Source organism: Canis lupus, chromosome 17, assembly GCF_003254725.2.
Source record: "Canis lupus dingo isolate Sandy chromosome 17, ASM325472v2, whole genome shotgun sequence".
Lineage (NCBI taxonomy): Eukaryota > Metazoa > Chordata > Mammalia > Carnivora > Canidae > Canis > Canis lupus.
The window spans coordinates 63,304,445-63,330,703 of record NC_064259.1 but is presented as its reverse complement, the minus strand read 5'-3'; the positions used below and the strand labels follow the sequence as shown (position 1 = coordinate 63,330,703).

Below are 26,259 nucleotides of genomic sequence, written 5' to 3'. Positions count from 1 at the left end.
TAACATGATATTCTGAGATGAGTAAAGACATGGTCTCTGCCTTCAAGGATCTGATAGTCTAGTCTGCCTACTTGTATCAGACACTCATAGGCACCACGTGGCCTTACCTGTCTCTTATCCCATCTGCCAAAGAAGCCTCCAGCTTTACATGAACTCTGCATGACTTCACACAGACATGACCTGATGGTGCCTTGCCTCCCTCTTTCACAAATATGGCCTCCTATCTTAGGGGTCTCGTGTTGACATTATGGTGTGAAACATCTCAGGACCCTGCTCAGTACACACACATATGCAACCCAGAATTGTAGGGGAGTAAGTACCCCTAAGGGAAAACAGAAGTTGGTATCCATGGGAAAGTTCTTCCCCAGGTATATCCCTGGATGAATGTTGTTAAGATGTTGTCTACATAACTTCTTGAAGGATGATCTTGTGCAGTCTAGTAATCAGTTACATTTAAAAGCAGCTGGAAAGGGGTGGGAATTAACTTTATTCAAGAGCTTCCCATGTATCAAATACTGAGCTTGGCATAATGCATAAATGATCTGATGACACAGCCTCACAGTAACCATTCTGTTCCCTGCTTCACCCCTTTGATCTCATTCCTGCTCCCTAGGATTGTACTTTCTAACAAAGCAAAAGCACATGAAACTTTTCATCAGTCTCTATTTCCTGTTTTCAATTTCTGTTTTCTTAACCCAGGCTAAGACAGCTGGTACCCAGAATAGAAGGCAGATCCTAGAAAGCAGACTCCCCAGAATGGGATTTTGAAGGTAGATCACTCAATCTGATGACAATTGCTCCTGTTGCCAATAGTGGGGAAGGTGGTGATAGCCTATAGCCTATAATGGTATAAAAACACTAAGATTTTATTTTATTTTGAGATGATGTGTAGGATGAGACACTGAATATGATGGCTGTGGTACTTAAAAGGTATATGAGCATTGATAATTAGGTGGAGTGACCTTGCTTTTGTTCACTACCTTGGAAACCTTGACAATAAAGAAAATGATAGGATTGGGGAAGCTAATTACCAAGTCAAAGCATAATGTGAAAGCTAGAGGCCCTGCAAGGTAGCTTTAGGGAGACTCTCATCTCCTAAAGCTTCAGGACACATGATACTGAGTATAAAGCCCAGGATCTCATTGTACTGGTGCTATAACTGTCAAGAAGAATACATGTCCAACCTCTACTCTCTTACATTAGAGTCAAGACTCAGGCAGGAAAAGAAAGGGGTCATGAAACCTATTGGGGGCTTTTGAGTGGATAAGCCTGAGAATCTTGAGCCCTCTAATTTCACTGCTGGGGAAGAGTAAACTCTTCTTGCCTGGAGACAAGGATGATGCTTTGCAAGATGACTCTTCTCTTCAAAATCTTCAGCTATCTTTCAAACCTCCAGGGAAATCACCAGGATCACACTGAAACACAGATCAAGCAGTGAAGTACAGTCTCTGGTCTGGGAGGAGGTCACTTATAGGCTGAAGGAATTACAGGCAACAAACAGGATAAAGTGTGTAGAAATGGATCTTGGTGGGAGGGCAGCAAATAGACTAAATATGAAATATTTTTTGACTTAGATGATCTTCACTATATTCTGAAAAGGACAGAGCCCAACTGCACAATCTGTTGGGATGACTTCTTGACTCAGACGTAATAATGATCTTCATCTACACTTCATCTTCACTTCATCTACAGTGAATTAGGTGGAGGTCTTAGAATTTCCTTCATGTGATATTGAAGAAAAGACCAAGAAAGCAGGGATATGAATGGATGTACTTTATCAAACCTGAGAATCTACCTCCTAACCATGTCCTCCAGGATGGCCCAGAGGAGAGCCCTTTCACTAAGGCAGTAAGGAACACTCAGATGAGACACGCACTAGCATCTTTGAGAAATTTAATGGTGGTGACTTTCCTCTGTGAGCTGAAATAGCTGATGGGAGAACTGCCACAGAACCTATGAAACCCAATTCCTAGCATCAATGGATTTGATAGGATAAAGGAAAGGTGAAGGCTAGGGGGCCGCACTTAACCATCAGAGGCATGGTGGATGTAATTATTGTAATGGGCAGTGAGGCCAGAGTAGAAATCGGGGTGCTTTGAACATTAGGGATCTCTGGCAATGGTGGTAAAAGATTGATAAATGTTTAATGAGCAGCTCTCTGAAAAAAATAGACAAACCTTACCTTAACATTTGCCAATTTCCATGGTGCAAGTATTCCTATAATGATCATTTTCAAGCTATCATTCTGACTTCATTCAACATCAGGTTGGGAAGAGATATGCACAATTTGTTCTTGTGAACTGATATGAGCTGACTGCAGCACACCACCAGGCAATGGCTGTGCTCCTAGAGTTCTGTATAGTATTTCTTAACTTATGTGCTAAAAAAATAAAAAATAAAAAATAAAATAAAATGTTCAAGGGTTGTTGAGCAGAAGACTGCTGGCAATCATCCAGACACCAAAATGGAAAATCATGGTCCCTACTTAATTTTTGATCAAAGACAGTATGCAGACACAGCCCACTGATTGAAAATGAGACTGGGTCTCCTAAAGTAAGGACCCTCAATGCCAGCTCAAGTATATATGGCGGATATTCCTCTGAGCCTTCCCAGTAAGAACATGTGGCTCTTTTCTAGGGTATGTGTACACCAGGGGAAGGGAAATATTCTGACTTCTTAAGAATTTTTCTATATGGGTTCTTACACCGACTCATAGCACCTGAAATATCATTATAGTCCTAATTAGAAGGAGAATTCATGGAGGCCTGGTAATAAAGATAATCCTGGCTCTAGTCCATCTCACAATAGGTCCCCTGTGGCTGCAGACCCACTCTATGGCTAGATCCCTGGCCTCTAAGAGTATGATTGGAAAGATGTACTTAGAAGCTCAATCGGAGAAGGACAAACATTGTATGGTCTCATTCATTTGGGGAATATAAATAATAGTGAAAGGGAATAAAGGGGAAAGGAGAAAAAATAAGTAGGAAATATCAGAAAGGGAGACAGAACATGGAAGACTCCTAACTCTGGGAAACGAACTGGGGGTGGTGGAAGGGGAGGTGGGTGGGGGGTGGGGGTGACTGGGTGATGGGCACTGAGGTGGGCACTTGATGGGATGAGCACTGGGTGTTATTCTGTATGTTGGCAAATTGAACACCAATAAAAAATAAATTTATTATTAAAAAAATAAAAAATAAAATAAAAGGGAAAAAAAAAAGATGTACTTAGAAGCTGGCAGAGTCCTCCCAATGATTCCCTGGCTATTAAGTAAGGGTCATTGTGCTAGTAATGGCCAAGTGAAAGCCTATGAAATTGACTGACTCCCCACCTTCTGCACTGACCTAAATAGTAATCAGAGGAATAGTCTAAGAGAAATTCAGAGGTTAACACCTTCAACCAAGATTTAAAAGCTGTCAGGGCAATGGGCTCATCATATCTTCATTTAATGAACCAGGGTGGTCCCTGAAAAAAATAGGTGAATATAGGCCTTTGATGGTGGTGCATAAGTAAGTGGCAGCTCCTGTCATAGTCGCTGTGCTGGATCTGATGTCTTTATTGAGGCAGACTAACACAGCCTTTGGCACTTGCTATGCAGCTATTGCACTGGCAAAAACTTAGTTCTCAATCCCTATCAATAAGAGGATGAAATCAGTTATCTGCATATGATGGAGACAGCAATATGCATTAGTTGTCTTTCTCCAGGGCTATGTTAACTCTCCATCACAGTATAACCCACTGAGATCTTGATCATCATAAAATTCCACAGAACAGTATTATGCTCCATTATTAATGATATCTTACTATCTGGACTCACAGAGCAGGAAGGGGCAACTACTCTAGATGCCTGGTAAGACATGAGCATACTAAAAGGTAAGGGATAAACCACAGGAAGATTCAAAGGCCTGACCTATTGGTAAAGTTTTATGAGTCCAATAGTTTAGGGCATATCAGGACATTCCCTCTAAGATAAAGGTCAAGTTACTGCACTTTTGCACCTCCTATCATTAAGAAAAAGGCACAGTGTTGATAGACTTCTTTGGCTTTTAGGATAGAATATGCTACACTAGGGAATAATGCTCTAACCAAAATTTCAAATGACTCAGCAGGCTGCCAGTTTCAAATAGGGCCAGCAACTAGAGAGCTCTGCAGCAACCCCAGTGGCAGAATAACCTCCCTGCCAGGGGGGTATATGACTCAGCAGATCCGCTATCCATGTGGACAAGGTTGTGTCGGCAAGCTTCAATAGAAGCATTAAAGTGCTGAACCTAAGGTTCTGAAAAAAGGCCAGAAGTTTGCAGCAAGGAAACTTTATTTAAAAAATAGCCCCTGGTAAGCTACTGGGTCCTAGCAGAAACCAAATGCCTGACCATGGAATACCAAGTAATTATGGGATCTGAATTACCCATCATGAACTGAAAAGCATCATATCCACCAAGTCATGAAGTTGGGTGAGCACAGTTAACAATCAGTTGTCTAACAGAAATTAGGTTTTTAGGGATCAGGCCCAAGTAGGCTCAAAAGGCCTAAATAAATCACATGGATGTGTGGTCCAGAGTTCCTTGTCACCTACCTCTAATGCACAGATGTCCTTTCCTCAGCTCAAACCTGTGGTGTCATGGGGGTTTTCCTTATAACAGCTGATGGAGGAGGAAAGAACAGCCAAGTTCACAGATGATTCAACACAATAGTTTGGAGCCAACTGAAAAAACACCACTGCCACAGCATGGCCCCCTTCAGGGATGGCCCTGAGCGTGGCTCTGTATTGTATAATGGCAGCCAGACAGGAATGAATGAGCTGAGCAGCACAATGGGTGGATTGTATCAGATACCCTGCATGTACCACTCCAGATCCTCTGGGGTCTTATCTCCTGTCTCTTCTTTCAGTCCTTACTGTGATAACCAGCTCTGCATGAGGTTTTACTGACTTCAAGTAAATGCTATCCTACAGTATCTCAACTTATGCCTGCACCTAGAGCAGCTTGCCTCTTGTCACAGGGTTTTCTAGTTGTCCTCAAGACTTAGCATGCTGTAGGTTCCTGCTTGGCACCCTCACCTTTGAAACCCAAAAGTGTGGGTGAATAATGCTTCAAGGGGAAAATTTTAGAGGAGAAAGGAATCAGTGGATAGACTCCCATTTCTTTCCAGATTGACGATCCTAAGATATAATTTATGTAGCTTCTCGGAGAGCTGCACCATGAAATCAATCAGTCACATGCAGCAGGGACAGCCCAGTAATGCAGCCATATATTGGTATTCACTCTTTCCCTGGTTAGCTCCCATTTTCCCTCACTCCTGCTCCCTGCACTTGCATGGCCTAATAAATTAGTATTGCATAAACCTTCATCTCAGATTTCTGGAAACCCAGATGAAGATACTACTTGGCAAAATTGCCATGAAGATTAAATTTTGGAAAATAATAAAAAATCAAAGTGCTTTGCAAGCACATTATGTACTAGCACATTATGTAAATATTAGCTTATAGTTATTGGGTCTATTTCAAGTTTATGTTACACGTAGAGAGGAATAGAAAAATCCATAGGCTGTAGAGCAGGTAAACACATGCTGTTTTGTCTCTACTCTCAGTCCCTTCCTTTGAATCTTAGTCAACCTGAGTTACAGAGTATTTGTCACTTTACCCACTCTTCTTAAATTTGAAGGGCCACTTCCTCCAGAAAGGCCCTAACTTTATCCAGTTCCTTTTCCAACACAGTGATAATCATCACCATCAACAACAAATATAATCTGAGACCATAGTTTTATGGAGACCCTTGTTGGATAGAACCTAGTCTTGTATATTTGATGTAAGTTCCCTGAGAATAGAATTTGTTTACCTTTTAATGTGACTCTTGGGTAGGAAAACATTAGTTATGGGCTCTCCAGGTGATTCTCTTGACACAGTGGGACTGATTCGTGCAAACCCTTCTGTTCAGTATAGTCTGGGGGACAGTACCAGCAAGACTGGGATGTGTGGTGAGAAAACTTGCATTCAGGTCCTGGATATATCACTTAAATGCTGCATGATTCTGAGTCCTACCTCCTTGTTTATCAAATAGGCATGTCACCGTCTTAAAGCACCTTCCAAGTATTGTTGTGAGGCACACGTAAAAAAAAATCTTAAAAATTTATTTTTAAACTGAAAAAGCTTTATACATCTACTAATTGGATTTATCACTGTTCTCCAGGCAGACTCTGGATACAGAAAAAGAATGCTTTTTTTTCCTTTTTTTTTTTTTTTTTCCTTTTTACTTGAAGAATTTGTTTTGCAAGTCACAGAGCACAATGGGGACCTTTTCTGACATTTGACGTTAGGGCCAAGAGATTTGCCCTAAGCGCCTGGATCAAGAGATGATGAGGAGTGTAGCAAATAAAGCTTTGGTCCAATATTTCATTTTAACCAAAAATAACCCGTATTTGTTAAGCATGTTAGCATTTACAAAGCACACTTCACAAAGTGTATCTCATTTCTTCCTCACAATTCTGTGAGGCCACTATAGCCTTCCCCATTTTATAGATAGGGTCTGAAACTCACTCAGTACCTCTGAGTCCTAGCGCATGCTTCTTCCCTTGAGATCTACTAGCTAAACTTGGCCTAATATATTCTATGGCTTTTGGGGGGCTGGGGGGTGTTGGTGGGGAGCATGCTGTATCCAGCTGTAGATCTGATATACTCCTGACCTTTTGGTGAAACCAGTCAGGTTGAGAGAGGAAAAAGAAATTCTTAAGGTTTTCCTAAGACCCTAGTCTTGGCTGCTCTCCAACACCTTTGGGAAAACAACAACAAACAAACAAAAAATACACTTAATGTCCACCACTGCCTATCAAAGCTAAAATTATGGTCCTGTCCTTTTGGAAGAGCCACCAACCCAAAGAAATCAGCCAAAGTTCAAAATCTCCAGACACTTAATAGATTACTCACAGGTCAGGGAATGAGGTGAATATTCCCACCCCAACCCTATTCTGGTCACTGAGATACTTACTCAGGTGCAAAGATTTTCATCTATAAACCTGGAGATTTCTGCCAGTGTTTTCCTCTTTGGGCTCTGACTGGGTCCTCAGGGCTGCAGGAGAAAGGAGTGGGTACCATTTGGAAATCACTTCTCAGGAAAAAAGAAAAAAGCAACATATGGTAAATGGAGTCAAATTCTTTTAGTGTGATTCTTTGGAGAGAAATGGGTAATTCACCAAATGCAGGGCTATCTTTGCAGCTGGCTGATGTGGTGGGACACCATGGAGTAATTGAGACTGAATTACAGAGATTTTGATTATGAGACTGGATTTTCAGTAAGGCAACCCAGCTGACACAGCCACGTGCATCTTCTCCAGGGGGAGCCAGGATAGTTTACATTGGTTCAAGTTGGCAAATGACTCTTCTTCTTCATTAGCAGCTCCAGGATAGAGTAAAATTGGTGGTGAGATTTTAATGAAGTCAAGTGTTTAGAATCCTTTAGTAAGGTCTTTGATAGTGCAAAAAACATTATCGCCCTTCAGCAGATAGGTCTTTTAGGGGTCATTCATCTATCCTCTAGATCATCCTTCTTATAGGTCTCCCCAAAGATTTACAGCAACAGGAAACACCGACTTTTCAGAGATGTTTTCTTCCCCTCCTTTCATTGAGAGTCAAAGCTATAAAGCATGAGGCAATGAGAGGGTTATCTAGAATGTGACTTTAGAGCCAGACTCTAGGACAAAGTGACAATATAGTACCAAGAACACTACCACTTGAAGGGTCAAAACAACTTTGTCTGACTGCTGCTTCCTCTCTCTTGCCTTGGTGCTCATCTGGGCACTGCTGAAAATCTGGCAGCAAGCAAATTGAGTGAGTCACTGACCATAAACCTCAAAAGCAGAAGCAGATATGGACATTGTGTTCCTGGCAATTTAGTTTTGTCCATCTATGGCTTTTGCTTTCCATGTTTCAACTGTCCTTTTAAAAAAATAGCTTTTGTTTATTTAGAAGTTATTCACTGATTACTAAAAACATGTATTTTGCTTACTTTATCTCAATAAATCCTCAATAAATCATGGTAAGTAGTGTTGTTTCCATTTTACCAAAGAAGAAGCTGAGAACATGGAGGTTAAGAAAGTTGCCCAAGTTCATACAGACAGTAAATGTAATAAAGCGGGAACTTGACCCCAGATCTGACCAACTCCATAGACTGCTCTTTACACTTAGCTACATTAGCTTCTCTGTGTCCATGATGTTTTCCAAACCTGTGACCCTGATGGACATTCAGCTTCTAGAGGTCACTGCATGTTAAATTTTGATTTGTATAATTCCTATGCAATAGGGTTTCTAATAGATATTACAGTGTTGTGATTATTTAATGAGGGCTTTGGAGTTATACATTTCAAGTTTGAAAATTATTTTTTTACTCAGTAGCTACATGACCTTGGGCAAATCATCTTTCCTCCCTGCACCACAATTTCCTTATCTGCAGAATGAGGATAATAATAATATCTATCTCATAGGACTATTGTGAAGAATAAATTATATAATGGATATAAACACTCTGCAATTTCTGACACATCACAAAGGTTCAGGGTGATAACACAAATGAGGAGGAGAAGGTTGGGCCATGGGAGATTTAAAGAAAAACAGGACTCATCTTTGTCTCCAAGAAACAGAACCAATAAGAGATAGATAGATGACAGATAGATAGACAGATGATAGTTGGATAGATAGATGAGAGAGAAAGACTGAGGAGTTGGCTCATGTGATCATGGAAGCTGAGAAGTCCAAAGTGTGCAGGGTTGACCAGCAGGCTAGAGACCCAGAGAAGAATTTGATGTAGCTAGAATCCAAAGGCAGTCTGCTCATGGAATTCCTTCTTCCTTAGGGAAAAAGTTAATCTTTTTCCTCTTAAGACCTTCAACTGATTAGATGAGACTTAGCACATTATGGAGGATCATCAGCTTTACCCACAGTCTAATGTTGAAGTGTTAATCTCATCCAGAAAGTACCTTCACTGAAACCTTTAAGCCAGTATTTGACTAAATATCCAGGTTCCACAGCCAAACCAAGTTGACACATAGAATTAGCCATCATATCTAGCCCTGGCTTTCCAAGTTAAATGCACTCATTGTCCAACCAGAACCTATCAGGTGAGGACCTGATAGGACCAGGTGAGCCTATCAGGTGAGGACTCATTGTCCAACCAGAGCCTATCAGGTCTTTCCCATCTAAGCAGAGATGAATAAATACTCTCAACAACTTGACCTTGGAGCAGCCAGGGGTAGAAAGAAGGAGGGAGATGGGATGCAGTCTGGTCTTTAATGGCACAGTGACCAATATTCTCATGGTTCTTTCCTTGTCTGGGGCTCCTTCTTTCTTCCCAGTCTTTTAGCAATGTCACCAAGCAAACGAACTCTGCAGGAAAGGGCAGGGGCTAGCTGAGTTATAAGGCGGAGGAGCTACCACACTTTTGTCAATCTGTCACTAAGACATGTAAGAGAGACCAGCCCCCTCTACCTCACTCTCTCACCTCCATCTGCCCAAAAAAGAATGATCTGGGTATATGAATAGAAATCTCCTGAGGGAACTCCAATGTTATCCATGGGGATAGTATTATGAAACAAAGAACTCTTTACAGGTTCAAGTGATGGTCTACCCATAACAAAATGAACCTTAAGGGAAATAAATGTATAGTCCTTCATTTAGGTCCAAAACAAAACAACATAAAATAAAACATCTACCAAGAAGGATTCAAGGCAACATTCCAGTTTAAAACTGTACCTGACTAACATTTCCCAATGAAGTCTTTATCAACTTGCCCACTAAAATACCCACAGAGAGATACCTGGATGGCACAGTTGAATATCTGACTCTTGGTTTTGGCTCAAGTTGTGATCTCGGGGTCATGAGATTGAGCCCGGAGTTGGGCTCCACTTTCAGTGGGGAATCTGCTTAAGCCTCTCCCTCTCCCTCTGCCTCATTCCTCTGCTCTCTGTAAAATAAATAAATAAATAAATAAACCAATCTTTAATATAAAATAAAATGAAATAGATAATGATGAAAATTAATAACGTTGAAAATGAAGCCTGATGGATGACTGAATGGCAGGACCTGAAGGGAATCTCTGTTTTCTAAGAGACAAGCAGAATGGGAATGAAAAACCCTTTCTGAGTTTAATCTCACAACACATGGGGACTTTGCCTCATGTGGCAGAGCCTGCTGGTGCTCCTCACTTCTTCCTGGACCCAAAGATAGACTGTATTTTACAGCCTTCCTTACAGTTGGGTGCACCCACATGCCTGAGTTTTGGTCAGTGGAATATGAGCAGTGATTGGGCTACCTCCAGGACTGGCTCATATAAACCTCCCAAGTACAATCCTCTGTGCACTTTCTCTATCCTCCAATTGAAAAGAGAGGGTCCTAAAAGTATAGAGGAGGGTGGAGACATGAAATGGGAGTAGGGGAACTAGCCCTTTGCCCTACTTCCCAAAACCAATACTGGGAGGTGGGTGAAAAATGATTTTTTATTATGTTAAACTGATATTTTGGAGTTATTTGTTATAGAATGTAGACTGATAGTCTGATACACTTACAAAGTGGAGATGATATAAACTGTTTGAAAGACCTTGCTTTGCTCAAGGTGAGCAGGAGTGCATGTCTGATAGGGAGCCCAAGGTACAAGAAAAAAGGAACATCATCCAGAAGACACATAAAGGCATGCTGGTGAACACATGCAGAGCTCTGAGACCCAGGTGCAGGGTGGGGAGGACAAGGCAAAAGTAGATCCATTATTTTTCTGTTAGAAATGTGATAAAACTATCAAATGTACATTAAGCCATTTGTGAAAGAAAATTAATGATTTAGGACTACATTTAATTTGTAATTATATAAGACTTAATGATCTTTTCAATGGGACAGAAAATTAAAAGCTACCATTGCCATATCCAAATATTTGTGCCACAACCAAACATTTAGTCACTCTGCTTCTACATCTCTGAAAATGATATACTACAGGACCCAGAGGAAAAGTTCCAGAAATGATCTGACATTTTGCACAGAACAGAAATTTTGAACAGAAATCACTACACAGTAAAGTAATGAAAATATAATATACCTTGGAGGTAGTAAAAAGAATTTTTTTCCCTAGTAGAAAGCAGAGTCAGTAATTAGAAGGACAAATTTGAGAAACTCCCAGAATTTCTCCCAGAATGCAAGGGCAAAGAGATGATAGCAAGAGGAATAAAGATGACCATGGCAGGCATGGTGAAATGAATGGGGGAAAGAGTAAGATTGTTAGAACTTTAGTCTTAAACAGGGGGCACCCAAACTTAGTTTTGTTGTTGACTCAAAACATTCAGTGAAATGCAAAAGTAAAAAGTAAAAAAAAAAAAAATTAAAAGATAATTTTCAGAAATTTAATAAGAGTATTCAACGTGGTACCTATGCTCTTAGACACCAGAGATGATTTTTTTTTTTTAAAAGCAAAGGGGAAAATAAAGAATACCAAAAGAGAGGAAAAGAAGTCATAAACAACTAATGCATACACGGTGGATGTTCGTTTTTCCTGACTGCTCAGCATCTGGCTGGGCTCTGGCTCCTAGGTTAAAAGCTGAGGTGTCAGATCCCTCTCTCACTGGTATCAGCCAGCCTTGAATCTTGGGCTCAGCCAGTCTGATGCTCCCATCTGTGGCTCTGAAAGTTGAGGAGTGGCACAAAGTTTCTACAGCAATGGCAGCCATGCAATGGCTATGCAGTCAAAGTGACCAGAAACAGGGCAGTTTGGGGGTGGCAGTAAGAAAGGTCCAGCTGCAGTGTCCTTGCATGTCCCCGGGGCATGCCCTCATGATCTCAGCTCTGTCCTACCTTCCATAGTTCCTGCTTGTCCTCCAAGCCTGTTCCTGATCTTCCCAGTCAGGACAATATGTACCTTTTCTTCTATGTTAGGTTCTATTTCTGTTGTGGACAAACAGGAGCCTAAGTGCTGTAGCATAAAACAAAATGATAGATGTCACCAAAATAGAAATACATAGATTTAAAAAATTGCTTTCAAAAGACAAAAACATCTCAAGTTGAATTTAAAATATTTAAACTCAGGGTGCCTGGGTGGCTTAGTCATTAAACTGCTGACTCTTGGTTTCCACTCCAGTCATGATCTCAGGGTCAGGCTCCACACGAGGCAGGGAGTCTACCTCAGGTTTGTCTCTCTTCTTCTGCCCTTTCCTCCCTTTTCTCATCCTCCCCACCTCTCAAATAAATAAATAAATCTTTAAAATATTTAAACTCAAGAGAAATACCTCAAACAAAACAGCTCAGAAAGATTAAAAGTAAAAGGGTTGGTGAAGATATGTCCAGTAAGTGCCAATTAAAAAAAGCAAAGGAGAGATGTTAATACAAGTGAAAGCTGAATTTAAGAAAAAGGATTTAAAGGGCCCCAGAGGTTATGTTTATATTTATTTTTCATCGCACAAGTTATTATTAGGAGAATAAATTATTATAAAAATTAAATCGAGACAGAAATATATGGAATAAAATGTGAAAGTGTTTCCTTCATCTCTCCCACTATTACTCCATCCCTGAGAGGTAACTTCTGTTGTGTACCTGGTGGTATATTTGCAGATCCTTTCTTTTAAAGATTTTATTTATGTATCTTATTTTAGAGAAAGGGGGCATGTGAGAACAGGGGTAGAAGCAGAGGGAGAGGAAGAGAGAGACTCTCAAGCAGACTCCCTCCTAGGCCAGAGCCCCACAGTCGGGGTTTGGGGGGAGTAGTGGGGCTCAAACTCACAACCCTGAGATCGTGACCTGAGCTGAAGCCGAGAGTCAGATGCCCCTATTTGTAGATCTTTATGCACATGTCTGCTTCCATATTCACAGAGACGACTTGGGGATTTTGTTAAGTCATAGTTGTGGTAGCTGGGGGGCACCCCTGAGAGCAGACGACAGCCTTCCGGTATAGCACCTGCAGGCTGCTGCAGTGTCTGAGCCAAGGTCAAGCTCTCCCTGGGCAGTGAGCAGCTGGTCATTCAGCACAGAGGGAGTGCCCAGGCTTGGCCATTTCTGCCCAGCGTGGGGCTCCTTCAGGAACAATGTGCACTGGATCTCCCACTGCACTGGCCAAGTCTGTCGGAGTGGCCGCGCAGTCCCAGGCTCCTCTCAGCCAATCTGCCTCCTTCCCGCCCTGTTTTATGGTGTCAGCTATGCATCTTGGTTTGGATTTCCCTGCTGACTTTAGGTCTCTGCCTTTCACGGGCATACCTCCAATTAACCTCTTGGACTTCTCAGCCTGTTTTGGCACCCAAATGATGCAGCTGATTCCAAAAGTCGCCTAAGAAAACTGGGGCAGAGATGGGGCTCAGAGATTGGATCATTCTCTGCTCACGGGAAGGGAGGATCCTGTTGGGTGGTAGCTGAGCCATGGGTAAGTCCCTGGCACAAGTCAGTGGTTTTGTTTATAAAAATTTTACAGTGGTGACTTGGGAAAACATTCTGGGGGAGGGAACATCCCAGTATTTAAAGGGTATGGGGAACAAAACATACAAGGACAATGGGTTTGGCTGGTTAATACAAAGCTGCATTGATGTCCTAGAGCAGCATACGACGCATCTGTGCAACTTACAATTAAGTTTGAAAACCAGGACCTTTTTTTTTTTGATAGGGCCCCTTTATCTCTTGCAGTGGAAGAGTAGACACAACTTGGTATCTCATAGTGAGAGTCATGGAGCTTTCAACACTGAAATGATTTAATGGCTCAGCCAAGGGGATTCTGTTATGCTCAGGTTAAGGCCCTTACTAGAAAAACCTAAGATCCTAAAAAATGGGATGGGGCATCTGGGTGGAGACCTGAGAGGACTGTGTCCTGCAGCCTCCCCTAGACCTTTCCCTATTAAGAGCTGGGACTTGGTCCACATGGAAAGATACTGCAGAGGCCTCTCTCATACAAGGAAACAGGGCAACACTTCAGGAGCTGTCCCTACCTCCTTCTAGCTGCCATTTTGATAACTAGGAGCAAATCTCAGCATGACAAACTAGGGAAGAGCTGAACCCAAAAGGGGAAGAAAGAGATTGCATTCTGAAGCAGCTATAAGAATTAGCTAACGCATTCAGTCATGAGCCAAGGAAGTACCCACAGGACTGCATTTGTAGGATACATGTTCAAGAGGACACAGGACTTGATAAACCAGGATTCATTAACTTTGGGACACTTTCTCACAAAATAAAATTTAGCACCCTTGTAAGGACTCCAGGAAATGGACGAACTATCTACCAGGGTGGATCTTAGAAGCTTAGAGAAAAGTGAAGGCCCATGCTGAGCAAATTTGAAATGCATAAATTGCTGTGGCAGATGGGGACAAGGATAAAAGGCTTAGGGAATTGAGGTCAGAAGACCCAGTTAAGGATTATGTGACTTGGGAGGCTCAGGCCATCGGGAGGGCACTGATGAGAGGGTGCCTGAATCACTCCAGTTCAGCTGTGGCTTCTCTGCAGGCCAGGGTTAATGGTAGGAGACATGGTGACAGAGCTTGGCTGATTGGCAATGAGGATGATGCCCTCCCAGTATGCTCAATCCTAGCAATAGCAGTCAGGCGACAGCCTTTAACTACCAGAAGCCAGAAAGTTGCAATTACTGTAATGACTGGCAAAGTCAGGGTGACAGCCAAGAGATCCTGACCTGTAGAGAATTATGGAGATGGTTAACAGAATACGGTGTTCCTCAGGGCAAAACAGATGGGCAGCCAATAAGGGCTCTGCTTAAAATATGCAGTCAGAAGAAGGCAAGAATATATTATCAGGAGAAGGAGGTCAGTTGCTCCAATAAAAAGTCATGATCCCTTGCAGAGCCTATTTTCAGATCTGGAAATCTTCTGATGATGGCTGGGTCCCCAGGACGAAGGAACCTGAATCACTATGGCAGGTATATGCTGTAAAGGCTCCCCAAAGGGATCCACAGACGTCACTTGCGTATCTGCACACTGGAAAAAGATAAATACCCATTTTGAGGACCATCGGACACTAGGTCCAAGTTAACATTGACACCCAGACCTACACCTTCCTCCTGCTTCCTGTAAGAGTGGGGGCACGGAGGAGCCGGGTAATAACTGTGGCCTGATCAAAGTCTGCTTCTAGCCGTCCACTGGGTCTGTGGACCCAACTGTGGTCATTTCCCTGTTCTCTAATGTATAATCAGGATTGGTGTGACCAGCAGTTGATGTAAACACCACAGTGGGTCCTTGGCCTGTGGGGCAAAAGCTAACATCACAGAAAGACTAAGTGGAAGTCTATGATTATCCCCTTTTTGGCCAAATAGGGGCTGGAAGTCCCTTTCGTATCTTTATGTAGTTCTCTAGTCTGACTCCCGTAGAAACTGGATATATTCTGGAGCGTGACTATGGACTCCCACAGTCTCAACCAAGTGGGAGTCCCAGTCCCCGCTGCCATGTCAAATGTAGCATCTCAGGCACACAGTGTGCTCCCCCTGACTTGACAAATGTATTCTTTTCCGTCCTAACCAAAAACAGTTCACGCTCACATGGAACAGATTACATTCATTTCATTTTCAGGTTTGCCCCTCGGCTATTTTGCTCTACTACCTTCTGTCATAATCTAGTCTAAGGAGAACTGAAACATCTGGTCATCCCACAGAACATCACATCGATCCATTACGTGAATGACATCATGCTGACTAGTCCATATGAGCAAGAGGTGGTGAGGACACAGGAGGCCTTGGTTAGTCACATGTGCTCCAGAGGATGGAAGACAGACCCAAGGGAGATCCAGTAATAGATTTACTCATGCTAATAGTCAACATAATAGTTGATTGATTAGATGGAGCCCCTGTTTGTTTCAGAAACAAAGTGAAAGTTCCACTATTATTTATTGCTGCTTGGATAGCCCTACCTGATTAAATAAGACATGATGTCCGAATAATAACAAAAATAACTAAAATTTTATTGCACACTCAGTATACTCCAGGCACTGCTTCCAGTGCTTCTTGGGTTTTCACTTAATTCACATAATAGCCCTTTGGTTGTTGGTACCATTTGGGGTGTACCATTATCATGCCCATTCTACAGATACGGAAACAGTCACTGAAAGGTTAAAAATTTTACCAAGGTAGATAAAAGTAGTAACTATTGAAAAGCAAGAATGTGATTATCACAATTTGTAGATTGCCTTCCTGAAAAGCCCTGAGAATTCACTGGAAACCATTAGAAAAGTACTATTAATAACAAAGCATCCCCTCTCCGGCCTGCTCTGCTCCCTCTTCTCTGGGACACCGCAAGAGTCATCTGGCAAGGCAGATGTTTAATTTTGTCCTGGCAAGAGGGTATGGTGTCTGTTTTCCCCATTTACTCATCTTAATCTTTAATTGCCACCTGTCCTCCCCAAGTACTTGGGCTCATTTTTACTTTGCTCCCACTTACAATCAAGGGTTGAGCCCTGAAGACATCTGGAGTCTTAAAACCCAGTAATGATAAGCAGAAACAAACACAAAGCAAGAAAATCCTTTAGAAATCTCTGACCATAGTGAATGTGCATCTGTAAGACCCTGAAAGCTCCAGTCGTGAGGCTTACTAGCAGTGGAGGGGGGGAGGCAGGGCTGGCAGAAGCGAGTCCTTCTTTAAGACCCACACTCGGATTCCAGTATTGACTGGGGCTGTCCATGGGTTGGCCCTGGGTCACAGTGCCAGCATCTGTGAGTTCTCTCAGGACCAGGGCCCCACAGCCTGCCTGGGAAGGATGCCTGCTGGGGCAGCCTAGAAAGGGCTTGAGGCCAGCTGGATCATCACCAGGACTCTGTATGCCTATGGAGGCAGTTGCAGCAGATAAGGAGAAGAAGGAATAAAGGAAAGAGCAGAGTAACTAAAGCTGGCCCTATAAAGATAAAAAAAATCACTATCCAAAGGACATGAGGCCTTGTCCGGTAAAATGACCCCCAACCATTCAGGGAACAGCATGGCACAGTGGGAGAAATATTGTACCAAGTTCCAAAGGCTGTCACTCACGTCCTCCCACAGCCACTACCAGCCAAGGTTCCTCTGGTGAAGCACTTTATCTTCTAGGTCTGCTCAGGATCTCAGGCCGTCGCTGCTAGAAGGGATGTGAGGGCTCTATTTCCACACCTTCGTTTCAATACACGAACTCCTTCAAGTTCCCAGGCTTCTTGGGGACATGAGGCCCCAGCAGCAGTCTGAGGTTTCAGGCCCTGCACTCTCTGATTCTCTGCTATAGGGTTTACCCTGTCTACTCTGCGGAGAACACCCTCTAAACCACAGATCCAGAGAGAAGCAACTCCTCCCCTGCATCCAACAGTGGGCATTTGAGAAAAGCATGTGAGGTCTGTAAAAGGAGCATGGCCACTCCTTTCCTGTCTCCCACAGTGGTCATGAGTATGAAAGAAGAAGATATGAAAGTGCCTTGTGAACCTCAAAGTGTGCACACAGGTGGGAGGCTTGTTATCATCACCCTATTTCTTAAGACCACCTCCATTCCTCCCCTCTTGAGCTGAGCCCTCAGCCAGTAGGCACAATGGTGCCTTCCTCAGTGGTCCTTGTGAGGATTATGGGAGATACTGGGTGGTGAGCATGTGTAAGGATTTACCCGAACGTAACAACTGGGAGAACCTGGTGGTTCCGTTTGCAGAGGCTATTTGTGCAATGAGTGACCAATCTTTAGGGGTTCTGGAGGAGTACTGGGCCTCTCTGCAGGAAGCTGCATTCATCAGGCCGGTCCAGATGTTTAAAAGAGCCGTCACTGCTCAGCTGCATGACTGGACTGAAAGCTCTGAGAACAATTATCATGTTAAGGCTCTCTTAGAAATACTGAAAAAGTTGTATAGGGAAAAAAAAATTAAAAAAAATAAAAATAAAAATAAAAAAGCTGTATAGGGTAAACCAGGCTAAGTGTCAACTGCCTGAAAATACTTTCAAAGTAAACGAGCTTACGCACTGGCTTGATTTTTATGGGGATGCATATAGAAGATCCTCTTGGAAAGTTTAACTCCGTAAGTATGGACACTTCAGTTGGCACTCAGTATCCTGTCATATTCAGTCATTTTACATTTATCTTTAATATTCTGTCAAAAATCAAACTACTGTATGCAGATTCACTTTTAAAAATACAGGAGAAGAAATTTAGAGCTTGCATGCGGTTGGCTGGAATTATGGAACAAGGAGGGTCCGAATTAGCTTTGCTGCCCACTTTTAATCTAACAGTCAGAAGGAGTCACTTGATTGAGGATGTTTTGAATCACCTAAATCAATTTGAGAATGAAGATCTAAGGAGGGAGTTAATGGTATCATTTAGTGAAGAAATTGGACATGACTCTGGAGGAGTCAAGGTAGAGTTTTTCCACTGTGTGTTTGAGGAGATGACCCGGCCAGAATATGGGATGTTCACATACCCTGAGGATGCTTCCTACATGTGGTTTCCCGTCACACCTAAATTTGAGAAGAGATACTTCTTCTTTGGTGTTCTGTGTGGATTTTCCTTAATCAATTTCAATGTTGCCAACATCCCTTTCCCACTTGCCCTGTTTAAGAAACTTTTGGACCGGACTCCATCACTGGAAGACTTAAAAGAACTTAGTCCTGTTTTGGGAAAGAGTTTGCAGACACTTCTGGATGATGAAGGTGATGACTTTGGAGAAGTATTTTTAATCTATTTTAATGTGCACTGGGACAAAAATGATGTAGACTTAATCCCTAATGGAAGTGGCATCATTGTTGACCAGACCAACAAGAGAGACTATGTTTCTAAGTATGTGAATTACATCTTCAACATCTCTGTGAAGGCAGTTTATGAGGAATTTCAAAGAGGATTTTACAAAGTGTGTGACAAGGATATTATTGAATTTTTCCATCCCGAAGAACTAAAGGATGTGGTTATTGGAAATACAGATTATGACTGGGAAACATTTGAAAAGAATGCACATTATGAAGAAGGATATGGTAATTAACATCCCACCATAGTGATGTTTTGGAAGGCTTTACACAAGTTGACTTTGGAGGAAAAGAAAAAGTTCCTTGTGTTTCTTACAGGAACTGACAGAATTCAAGTTAAAGGCTTAAAGAACATGAAAATAACATTCTGCTGTCCTGAAAATGTGAATGAAAAAGATCCCATAAGAGCACAGACCTGTATTAGTGTCCTCTACCTTCCTAAATATCCTACGATGGAAAGAGTGGAAGAAGCCCTTCAGGTAGCCATCAACAACAGCAGAGGCTTTGGCTGATCCTGCTTCACACACATCCTTTACCTCTTTTCGGGAATCTTTTCAAAAATAAAAGTAAGAACGCAAAGATTAGTGTAAAAAAAAGAAAAGACATTATGGTAATGATTGTTAATTTGTTGTCTAACCATTTTGTTATACATACATCAAATCATTAGGTTGCACACCTGAAACCAGTAGGTTATCAATTATATCACAAACTAGATGAGAAAGACTGCACTGTTTATCAGAAGGTAACAGTAGGGGGGATCCCTGGGTGGCTCAGTGGTTTAGCGCCTGCCTTTGGCCCAGGGCACGATCCTGGGGTCCCGGGATCAAGTTCCATGTCGGGCTCCCGGCATGGAGCCTGCTTCTCCCTCCTCTTGTGGTCTCTGCCTCTCTCTCTCTCTCTCTCTATGTCTTAGGCTCTGGAGCCCCAGCTGAGGGGGGCCAATAAATATTAGGCAAGACCAGGACCAGTAATAGCATCCCAAGGGCTCAGGTCTCCGTTGCCCCCTGCCCACCAACATTCCTTCTCTTTTTTTTTTTTTTTAATTTTTTTATTTATTTATTTATGATAGTCACACAGAGAGAGAGAGAGAGAGAGGCAGAGACACAAGCAGAGGGAGAAGCAGGCTCCATGCACCGGGAGCCTGACGTGGGATTCGATCCTGGGTCTCCAGGATCGTGCCCTGAGCCAAAGACAGGCGCCAAACCGCTGCGCCACCCAGGGATCCCCCAACATTCCTTCTCATTCCTCCACTCGCCCAAAGGCATTTTCAGTTAGACCCACTGCGTCCTGGAAATCCTTGTCTCACTACCACTTTTCCTTCCCTCTCCTTAACATCTTTCTATATCCACACATGTGTTCCCAACTTAGGAGGTGCCACATGCTTTGCTTTGGGATTATGTGAACTTAAGGGAGGGGCCCTTAAGAAGGAATCAGGGTCACTCACCCATTTGTCAGGTCCCTGGGGAGTGTTTCAACAGGTCAAGCCATGACTGTACCCTCCACATCTTCCCATCCCTTCCAAAACCATATCAGTACATTTCACACTCAGCCTATGACTGGAAGAATCTAGAGGTTGTGAACCATGCTTATCAGGGAAACAAAGGCAGAGTGAGGCAGTAAATAGTGAGAGAGAGGGAATGAATAAACACAAACAAGATGGAAGATTCTTTCCTTAACTGTGAAATGCCACTGCTTCCTGGGCCCCATGGGCCCCTTCTAACTAGGAGTGGGGAACAAAGGAAACCCTCACCCTGTGCCTTGATAAGCAGGGGCAGGAGGTAGCAAAGGCACAGTCTAGGAACCCCATGAAGTAGGAATGCCAACCCAGAAGCAGAAGCAGTTGACCTTATAAAGAAGCTGGCTGGGCTTGGAGCTCTCCGGGTTCTGACCAGGAAGCCCCCATCCATTTTCAGGTTTTGGGGGTGGTGGCAGGAGCCAGGAGAGGAAGGCAGCCATAAAGGGCTGAGCCAAGACAGGGGGGAACAGGTATACAGGGAGGGCATAGTCTCTGACAGTTAGCTCAGAGGGTGGGGAGCAAGGCCGAAGGCTGACTATGGGAAGCTCCCACTCCAGCTGCCTCCCTGTGTGCTGCTGGCGTATCTTTTAAGTTCCCAGCAATGCCTCCTGCTGGGACAAATTCAGCAGATTAACACCTGAATTATGACACCTGAAGATGACTCACTTCATAGGAGACCAGAGAGTTGGGCAACCACTAAGTTCATGGATATGGGGAGCAGAGATGGAGGGCAGGGAAGCTTTTCTCCACAATCTGTCTTCACCTTAGAGCCAGTCTCTGAGGAGCCTGTGCCAGCCTGAAGATACGTAATGTCCCATATCATTCCCTTGGTTTTGGATCATCCATACATGGCTTTGTCCTGTGTTCTCTTTGCCTAGCTCTCTTGCAGACTCCATTTCTGCTGGGCACCCTCCAAACAAAGCTGAGCATTTGCACTTTCTTGGCTGGGGGTCCACAGGCCCTGAACTCTGCTTCCTACAAGAAGATGATGGCCAGCTGCCCCCAGGCGGCCTCCTGTTCCTTGTTGACAGGAAACCAGGGGACGAAAAGGACTACAGCTGCCTCCAGTGACAAAGCTGGATGTAGCCCCAGGCCATAATCAAAAGTTCTGCCATGGGAAAGAACTTGAGCTCAAAGTCTGCCTTGAAGATCCAAGAAGCCACCTCATAAATATTCTGTCAGCATGAGAGATTTCTGGCACCGTCGTTCCAGAGAGGGACAGTTATTTATGCTCAGTATCCTTAAGAGATGGAGGTACATGCTAGATCGAACAGGTGTGAGTTTGCGTCTGTAGCCCAGCTTCTCTGTAAGCCTGTCAGGTGGCAGGTGTAACCTTTGATTCTGCTCTCAAAGGCCATATATGAGGGTTCTCTCCTTCAGCCTGTTCATCCTTTACACCCCCCTTGTCAGTCCTCCAATGTGTTCCTGACCTTGAGACCTAGCATGTGACCAGTGCCTTGAGACTACCCAGAATTTCTCTCAGTCATTTCTCATTGGTCCTTCTTGTGCCAGTTGCTGGAATGTTTGAAATCTTACCAATAACGATGTGTTCCAGTAGAATCAAGCAGAGGGTCACCAGGAACACTCCATTGGGGTGGGAACACCCTTGCCAGAGATAAGCTCAGTGATTTGTCGTTTATATCCTGGGATAAATTCGACTTCTCTCTACAAAACAATGCCTGAGTTTTCCGAGGAAAGCCAGGGCCACAAATATATTTGGTCTAGATGTTATAGACACATGAAGGCTCTGCTGCTATTGGTAGAAGTTATGGGCTGATAAGTCAAGTTAGACTCAAATCCCACCTGACAGACCTAGCCTCAGTTTCTACCTAAAAATGCTCTCTATTCTAACTCTTAGGGAAGTCATTAGGACTTAGTAGAAATGCTCTGAGAATACACACACACACACACACACACACACACACACACACACTGCTTTAATGATCTTTTATTGCATGTTGACCATATATCAGGTCCTCAGATACGGCTGGCAATTCTCTGATAACCAATATTTGATCTTTCCACTCAAGGTGCCATGAGTCTAGTTGGACAAATGATCAGCGTCTCTGTACTAAGTGATTCGGTAATAGATTATGCTTAGGAGTCTAGGAGAGCCCAGAAGGGCCCCCTAATCAGTCCTGGATGCAGGCTGTAGGACAAAGGAGCTGATCTCTGATCTGGAAGATCGAGAAGCATAGACAAGGCAGAGGGGGCAGGAAGAGGGGAAGGTATCCCCTACACAAAGAATGGTGTGAGCAAAAGTACGGCGGTGGAATATTGAGATATATGCTGGTGAGTAGGACTAATTAAGGATATTTAAAGCTTGGATCGGGATCCCTGGGTGGCGCAGCGGTTTAGCGCCTGCCTTTGGCCCAGGGCGCGATCCTGGAGACCCAGGGTCGAATCCCACGTCAGGCTCCCTGCATGGAGCCTGCTTCTCCCTCTGCCTATGTCTCTGCCTCTCTCTCTCTCTGTCTCTCTCTGTGACTATCATAAATAAATAAAATTTAAAAAAATATTTAAAGCTTGGATTATGAAGAATGGGGTGTCAGGAGAAAGGGCCAAGAAATACACAAGAGCTAAACCATGGAGGAGGGACTTTGTACTGTGCTCAGGAGCTTGGAGTTCATGTTTCAAGCAACTCACCCCAGAAGGGTTTTAAACAGGTAAATATTACAGCCAATTAAATCATGGATCCCTCTGGAAGGAGTGTAGCAGGTAGATCAGAAGAGGAAGAAGAATTCAGAGTGCTCTGCAAGTTGATGGGGATGGAGTGTCACATGTTTGGCCCCTTTGACTCATGGTTTAACCAGGATGCTGACTAAGAGCTGTCACTGCTTCAAAGGAGTTATGGCTGCTTGGCCCCACACCAGGCTGCCCCCCCCCCGCCCCCCACCCAAGTGACTTCTGTCAGCATCTGTAGAGTTTTATTTCAGGAGCTTTTTCAATGCCTAGATATCCTAGGCACAGAGGAACACCCTGGAGGGAAGTCACTAGTGGGCTGCCACAGGTGTCTCACAGGTGTCTCTATGCCATCCTGGGCATCATGTTTGTCAATACATGAGATGAGACACCAGACCTTCAAGTGACACAAAGCTGAGTACAATATATAATATATTTTGTGATAGAATAAAGGCTCTAAAAATATTCTAATGGGCTGGAACAATGGTTAAAAACAATTAGATCAATTTAACCAGATAAATAGTAATGTCCCGCTTTGAGATTTCTTCAAAATTAATTGTGTAAGTATAAGATTTGGTATATCTGAATTGATGGAAGAAATATTCATTTGTTCATCAGATGCTGAGAACTTATATGTCAAACCCACAATTCTCTTCTTCTTCTATCACTGTGTACATTTTAAAAATCAGGCCTGTTTCGCTTATCTTTGTATCCCAGAGCCCAGGGCAGAGTACAGAGAAAGATAAAGACTTCTCAAATGCCTACTTGTGCCAGACATTTTCCATCCAGAACCTTTTCATTCTCACAACAACCCTACTGTTATTTTACAGACGGCAAAGCTAAGGTTCAGAGATGTTACCTGAATTGCCTGTGGTTTCATTCCCAGTGGATTTCAAAGTCGACGTTCTTTGAACCCAGATCCAACTGATTCCAAGGCAGATTCTCTTTGCACTACACCACATTGACCACATTTACATCAGATCCCAATACTGTGTGATGGTGTTGAGCTGTAGCCAGGACTAAACAAGATTGAGCCTCTCCCCAAGACCTGGCAGTTTGGTAGGTTAAATGAGCAAGATGTGGAGGTGGGGGAGGGACGGTGAGGGAGACTGTTAAACTTGACCAAAGTCTGTGTGAACCTCCAGTCAGATGTAGCTGTTCAGAAGGTTTATGGGACCTGGAACATAGGCTGTGACAGCCCAGCTGTGCTCTGGGCTGCTCAGATTCCATCCAGACCTTGGTCCAGTTCCAGCCAAGACTATTTTGGAAGGAGCAATTACCATCTAGAAATTATTCAGAAGAAGACACTCAGCATAGTAAGGATCTGGAGAGCCTGTCATGAAGAATTATTGTCTTCAACTATTTGAAGATGCGATTGTACAGTTTTCCTGTTACGAATGTAGATAACTATTGATGTTTACATCGTGTGATTTCTGAATGTTAGAGGGTTATGGAGCAGAAAACTAACAGCTACTGGTGTATTACTGCCACAGGCCTGGCACTTACATACATCTAATCTTGCTCAGTTAATAGCCTTGCCCAGTCTCCTATTTTACAGATAAGGAAGAGCTTAAGAAATTGGCCCAGTGTCACAGTCTGTAAATAGAAGATCCAAGACTTACATCAAAGTTCGTGTGTTGTTCTCATACAGTGTGCCCTAGTCTTTTCCTACACCTTTCCTATGAGCGTGTTTTGGTCATCCAAGACACCTCTAACAGATGGGCCTCCTGAAGACCATTTCCTTACATGAAGAAGGGCCACAAATTCTGGAAGAATCCCTCTACTCATTGTGCTGACGGCCAAATCCTGCCAACCAACTACAACTGTCAGTCCAGAATCCAGAACTGAGTTGGGGGCCCTCAGTCACTTTGGTGAAGGCACACGAACATATGTGTGCCCCACCCCTTACCAAGACCCTTACCAAGCGGTGTCCCACCCTTTACCAAGACTTTCGAGGCCCTTTGATAATCTATTCCCTGCTCACCTCTGCATTCTCTCCTCTCAATATCCAACCCTCTCTTCCTCCTCCTCCCTCCACACTCTCCATCACACCACTTGCTGGCTTTCCCATGCAGGCTATGCTACAAGCTGTTTCTTCTGCCTAAAAGACGTTTAGTTGGTCAGCTTGATGCCTACCCATTCTTCTTATCTGAATGTGTGCATCATCACCTTGGCGTGACCCTATGCTGACTGGATTTACTGTCTTTTCCATGTGCCTATACCGACCTCATGCCTTTCTCTACCCTAGCACTTTCCTCACTGCTGAGCTATTCCGTAAGCCTTTGGAGGTGGGGACAGTGCCACGCTCTTTTGCATCTCTAGAGCATGGCCCTGTGCTTATTATTTCATGGGAGCTCTCAGAGGGCCCCATGGAGAGTGGGCTTTGCCCTAGCAGAAAGCTACTCATCAAGGCATTTTCAGTCTCTGCCCCTTTCTCTTCATAACCCTCCTATTCCCTCACGGGTCCCTGGGACCCCCCAGAATACAACCCCTTGTACCGTTCTCCAATCTCTTTTCCCAAACTTCCACGCAGACAGCCATCCTCATTGTTGCCAGGCTGGTGACTTTAAGAATCTCTAAATATGTAAGGCACATTTTTGTTGTCATTAAGCTTGAAAGAAATAAGAAATTAATTAGCATTAGCATGTTGAATAACTTTGGTGTCAGTGGTTAATATGGCTAATTGACATTTAATAAGTCTCACTATCTAATTTACTATGAATTACATTAAATGTTAATTAATTGCTTTGTTATTCTATGCACAATTATTGTATGTTAAAATGCGTTTAATAGCTTATTATTTGGGAGATTGTCCTGATAGTAAGCAAGTTACCTGTTATTTTTGGTTTCAACAGATTCAACACACTCTTAAAATCATTCTCTTAAACATGATCAATTGATGAATTAATTAATATGTTTTAAAAATCATTGAAAATTTTTTCAGTGGGGTCAGTGGTCAGTTTACTGTGCCACAATCTCCTAGTTAAATTGGCAGAGCTTTCTGGGGTTTGTTTGTCTGCCATCAGTATCTGTTACGTACAATACCATCCTTACCAATGTCATTAGGGTATTTCCTGGCTCCATAAATTGGCACATCTTACAGTGTATTATTTATTATTGGCCTACATGTAAGTCTCAAAAAGGCTCATTAACCAAGTAATGTGGCTGACCTAATAGCTGATCTGATTATTAGAAGCATGATGTTGAACACAAGGGAGGTGGTAGCCCCGCCCTGCTTTGCACTTGCAGTATCTGGTCAATTCTGGGAGCGACAGATTTAAAGAGACATAATTTACATCATCTGAAGAATTGTTGAAGAAGTTGAGGACGTTTAGCCAGACTTAAGAGAAAACTTCAGTGACAACAAAATCTTTCTCTTCAAATATATG

At 43.1% G+C, this 26,259-nt stretch overlaps 1 protein-coding gene and 1 long non-coding RNA gene across 3 annotated transcripts; one reads left to right on the top strand and one right to left on the bottom strand.

The window, feature by feature from the left end:
- Positions 1–1,323: 1,323 nt before the first annotated feature.
- Positions 1,324–14,904, bottom strand: LOC112665025 (uncharacterized). 2 transcript variants are annotated; one of them, XR_007403253.1, is made up of 7 exons: positions 14,622–14,904; positions 11,816–11,933; positions 9,798–9,944; positions 6,978–7,058; positions 4,571–4,637; positions 2,183–2,380; positions 1,324–1,415 (listed from the first exon to the last, which is right to left on the bottom strand). It is a non-coding gene; the product is annotated as an uncharacterized LOC112665025 (long non-coding RNA). The 2 variants fall into 2 exon arrangements; XR_007403254.1 differs by lacking the exons at positions 9,798–9,944; positions 11,816–11,933; positions 14,622–14,904 and adding an exon at positions 9,218–9,332.
- A 2,961-nt stretch (positions 14,905–17,865) lies between these two features.
- LOC112664948 (E3 ISG15--protein ligase HERC5-like) lies at positions 17,866–19,251 on the top strand. Its single transcript, XM_035700703.2, is given in 1 exon segment — positions 17,866–19,251. A coding segment is annotated over 1 exon segment (1,272 nt). The 5' UTR covers positions 17,866–17,912; the 3' UTR covers positions 19,185–19,251.
- Positions 19,252–26,259: the final 7,008 nt, after the last annotated feature.